Below are 4,937 nucleotides of genomic sequence, written 5' to 3'. Positions count from 1 at the left end.
TTTGTTAACATGCTTGGATACAGCACACTGTCAACAGCCAGCTTCTTCGGCAACGAATGTTTGTTGCTTACCCTCCTTGTGAAGGGTGTCAGTGATTGTCTTCTGGACAACTGTCAGATCAGCAGTCTTCCCCATGCTTGTGTAGCCTAGTGAACCAAACTGAGAGGCCATTTTGAAGGCTCAGGAAACCTTTGCAGGTGTTTTGAGTTGATTAGCTGATTGGCATGTCACCATATTCTAATTTGTTGAGATAGTGAATTGGTGGGTTTTTGTTAAATGTGAGCCAAAATCATCACAATTAAAAGAACCAAAGACTTAAACTACTTCAGTCTGTGTGCATTGAATTTATTTAATACACGAGTTTCACAATTTGAGCTGAATTACTGAAATAAATGAACTTTTCCATGACATTCTAATTTATTGAGATGCACCTGTATATAGGTGGGTTATCAAGCTGATTTAATGAAAATTTTTACAATGGGGCTTCTTGCAGAAAATTGTTTACTTTTCCTTCCTCTCATGTAAGAGATTTAATTCTCTGCACTGACCTCCAATGTGCGCTCTCTCTCTCTCTCTCTCTCTCTCTCTCTCTCTATCTCTCTCAGGTGGAGAGCTGTACACTGGTCTGACTGCAGATTTTTTGGGGAGAGACTCTGTGATTTTGAGAGGTTTAGGGACTCGCTCGCCCATGAGAACAGAGACAGATCAGAAAACCCTACACGGTACAAAATTAATTAATTTTCATTTTTCATTTCTTATGCATTTTAACATTTTATGCTGGAAAGGATGGTGATATTAATAAATTTTATTAGTAGCAACACTGTTGTGAAAATCAGTGTTGTTACTGTCAACTAAAACTAAAACTTAAAAAACTAATTGTTAAATTTTGTGAAATTCAAAACTTACATGAAAATTAGAAATGTTGCCTCTGCAGCTAACTGAAATAAAAACTGAAATAAAATAATTCAAGTACTAGCATTCAAGTAAAACTAAAACTGAAATAAAAATATATTAAAGCTAAAGAAACATTATATGTTAGACAAATATTGTTTTTTTTAGATAGAGATTAGAAATATGAAAAATAAAAATGACAAAAGCACATAACAAAATAACTAAAACTTAGACTAAAATGAAAAAAAATATATATATATTATATATCAAAATATTGATATATAAATAATACAAAATTAACACAATAAATGTTGCAATTGTTAATTAATCTTTATTTATTAACAAAAATAGTTTTAAAAATATAATCTGTAATATTTTGTAACGTATTTCTGTATTTTAAATCCTGGGACATGAGTGCTAATTATTGATGGAACATCCAATTAGTAATGATTTCTCATAATTATTAGTCAAACTGAATTGATTTGCATACTTCAAACAAACAGATCTGCATTAAAATAGTGTGTATGTGTGTATTTGTGCATGTACAGAGCCCAGGTTTATTGCGGCCCACCTCATTCCTGACAGTGCAGACAGAGATGATGATAAAATTTATTTCTTCTTCACTGAGAGAGCAACAGAGAGCGCAGAGCGAGACGATGAAGGAGCCATACACACACGCATTGGACGATTGTGTGCGGTGAGACAAACCACATACATACATTCAGGCACAAGTAGGCCAGTATACTGGATTGCTCCTGCCTTTTTTCAACCACATGTGCACAGCTGTTGGATGGTTTGCATGCCTCTGAATCACACACACACTCACTCCTTACCCCAGTACCCATACACACACATACACACTAACACACAAGGCTCTGTAGAGTAATGGGAGAAGTACAAATCTCCCTCTGTCATTCAGAGGTCAGTGTTCAAAGAGCCCGGGGTCAATCGCACATTACTGTCACTTTGACTGCTATTCATTGTTCACTTCAGCACATTCCCAAATCACACGCGCACACACACACATACTCTTAAACTGCAGAGAGGGTGATTATCTCCACATATACCGATTACACAGATTTAAGATCCTTTACACCACCCATGTGTCTTCGACACGGTAAACTCAGCTGCATTGCTTTTTGGGAATCCGTAACAGTATTTCCCTTACGGTGCCATAATCTCCATAACTGGCGCTTCTCTGAGATATTTTGATATTTAACTGTTCTTGTTCCCACGGGAAAAGTTACAACTGAATGTTTATGTATAAACAGGGTTCAGATTACAGAGGTTTGGGGTGTGTGACCCCCTTAATTAAACCACTTCAGATGGAAAAGTCAAATGAGAACTGTCACAAACTCTGTTGCACTAGGGATTGTGGGAAATATTTGCTGAAAAGCATGTATGGATGTACTGTGGCGCTTTTGGTATACTAGTTTGAGTGTACTATGATTTGGAATGCACTAATTCTAATCTTGCATACTACTTAAGATGGATAGTATACAAATTGAGATGAAGGGATAGTTTGTTTTAACAAGTTCATTGTGTGTGGTCTGGGGGTAAATGATACTGGGATTTGACTTTCTGCCGATCCGTTGTCCAGAAATGGATTCAACGCGTCATGATTTATTGTTTATATGGTTTCAGAATGATGTGGGTGGGCAGAGGGTTCTTGTGAATAAGTGGAGCACATTTATTAAAGCCCGACTGGTGTGTTCTGTTCCTGGACCTCACGGCATCCAAACACACTTTCACCAGCTGGGTGAGACAATAAACACTCACAGGCCCTCGGCTTCTTTTTATATACAATATTATATAAACTTGAGATAATTTTGATCTCTTACGACCCTTGTGTGATCTTTGACTGTATGTGTTTGTCTTGCAGAGGATGTGTTTCTGTTAAGGACCAGAGATGAAACCAATCCAGAGATCTACGCAATATTCAGCACCATCAGGTCTGTCTCAAATCCAGGCTGAAAGCACATTTGTTTATCTGTGCATTTCCTCTGTTAAATCACTGTGTTGTTCTTCAACTCATATTGATTGCACTCGATTACATTCAGTTTAAGTCTTTGTATATATACATTTTCTTTTGTTTTAATCATTGTAGATTAAACATTTTCTTATTCATTTTAATGTTCTAATTTTTTTATTTTAGAATTTTTGTATTTGTTTTATTTTATTTTATTTTTAATTTTTATTTTGACTAATTTCCTTACTTATGCCATTTTTAAAACACTTCAAATTGCCATTGGGTTTAAAATGTATAATGAACTTACATTGCCTTGTCATTTTTAAAAGAATAGTTCACCCCAAATTTTTAATTTGCTGAAAATTTACTCACCCGCAGGCCATTCAAGATATAAATGAATTTGTTTGTTCATCAGATTATTGTGATGCTTTAATCAGCTGTTTCAACTCTCATTCTGACAGCACCCATTCACTGCAGAAGATCCATTGGTAGGCAACTGATGTAATGCTAAATTTCTCCAAATCTGTTCCGATGAACAACAAACTCTTCAACATCTTGAATGGCTTAGTCTATAGATGAGTAAATTTTAATTTTTGGATGAACTGTTTCTTTAAGGGCATAAATCGGGGGTATATGAGTTTAACAGAACATTTTCTCTCTCTAGTAATGTGTTTCAGGGCTATGCAGTGTGTGTCTATAGTATGGCTGATATCCGGGAGGCATTTAATGGTCCGTTTGCGCATAAAGAAGGACCAGACTATCAGTGGGGACCTTATGAAGGACGTGTCCCTTACCCGCGACCAGGAGTGTGCCCCAGTAAGATCACGGCCCAGCCTGGTCGTGCCTTCCGTAGCACACTGGAGTTTCCAGACGCTGTTCTGCAATTTGCACGAACACACCCACTAATGTGGCGCCCGATTTACCCATCACAGCGGCAACCACTGCTGCTCCGCACCGGCGCCCCATACAGGCTCAAACACATCACTGTAGACCGCACACAGGCCGAGGACGGATACTATGATGTCATGTTCATCGGCACTGGTAAGACAGAGTGTCATCACTTTAGTTAACGCTCAAGTGTGTTTATAGGCCTGAATGAGTAACTATGGCCTTTGACCTCTTCAGATATTGGGACTGTGCTAAAGGTTATCGTACTTGGAAATGGTAACACTCTTGCCAATGAGGAGATCACACTGGAGGAAATGCAGGTGTTCAAGGTCTGTGAGCCTAAAAATGTGTATAGGTGTTATGAGGTGTGAATTTATATTCACTATTCAAGTCTGTTTGTGAGAATATCTCACTTGGCAAAGCTGAATTTTCAGCAGCCTTCATTGTCGTTTGATTCCTTCAGAAATTATTCCAAAATGCTCATTTGATGCTCAAGAAACATGTCCTATTATTATAAATGTTGACAACGGTTGTGCTGCTTAATATGTTTATGAAAATCATAATTAATTTTTTGGGATTTTTTGATCAATTAAAATTTAAAATGAACAACATTTATTTGCAATAGCATTTGTTTGCAACATTACAAAACCTGTCACAATTTAATGCAACCTTGCTGAATAAAAGTATTAATTTCCTTCTTAAAGGGGTCCTATTATGCTCTTTTACAAAGTCTTGATTTTGTTTTGGGGGTGTACTAGAACATGCTTACGCTTGGTGCGTAATAACGCATTATTAAAATACCTTTCTCCCCAGCCTGGCACAAACGGCTCGATTAGTTCCGGCTTTGATGAAGGTCCGCCTTCCGAAAAACAAAATGTGTTGTGATTGTTTAGCTGTCCCAGTGCGTTGTGATTGCCGAACAGCTTAGACGGTGTTCATACTGCCACGCCCCTTGCTCCGTCTTTCAACAAAAACTTTTGGGCGAATCCGGCACTGTACTGTCATGTTGTGGAAGCTGTCCTCAGTAAAATGCACAGCACACAATAGCAAATTGGGGTTTTGGCACGGAGGTGGAAAAAAACAGCGTTTCAGGCGGTTGCGCACTGAACGAGAAGCATCGCGTCACGCCACATCTTTAAAATTCAAATACATTATTTTCTATGAGTGTAGGCACACCGGCGGCGCCGTT

At 37.9% G+C, this 4,937-nt stretch overlaps 1 protein-coding gene across 2 annotated transcripts in view; it reads left to right on the top strand.

The window, feature by feature from the left end:
• Nucleotides 1-4,937, top strand: part of sema3bl (sema domain, immunoglobulin domain (Ig), short basic domain, secreted, (semaphorin) 3bl) — a 39,395-nt gene that overhangs the window by 26,197 nt on the left and 8,261 nt on the right. For both annotated transcript variants that reach the window (XM_016239621.1, XM_016239620.1), the window contains exons 6-11: nt 606-722; nt 1,440-1,588; nt 2,536-2,650; nt 2,774-2,843; nt 3,525-3,901; nt 3,986-4,077. In XM_016239621.1, coding sequence (XP_016095107.1) covers nt 606-722; nt 1,440-1,588; nt 2,536-2,650; nt 2,774-2,843; nt 3,525-3,901; nt 3,986-4,077 — 920 coding nt within the window. The remainder of the gene's footprint in view (nt 1-605; nt 723-1,439; nt 1,589-2,535; nt 2,651-2,773; nt 2,844-3,524; nt 3,902-3,985; nt 4,078-4,937) is intronic.

This window comes from Sinocyclocheilus grahami, unplaced genomic scaffold, assembly GCF_001515645.1.
Source record: "Sinocyclocheilus grahami isolate Dianchi unplaced genomic scaffold, SAMN03320097.WGS_v1.1 scaffold570.1, whole genome shotgun sequence".
In the NCBI taxonomy this organism is placed as follows: domain Eukaryota; kingdom Metazoa; phylum Chordata; class Actinopteri; order Cypriniformes; family Cyprinidae; genus Sinocyclocheilus; species Sinocyclocheilus grahami.
Note: the sequence above shows the minus strand (reverse complement) of the source record. Positions and strands in the feature narration are given on the sequence as shown.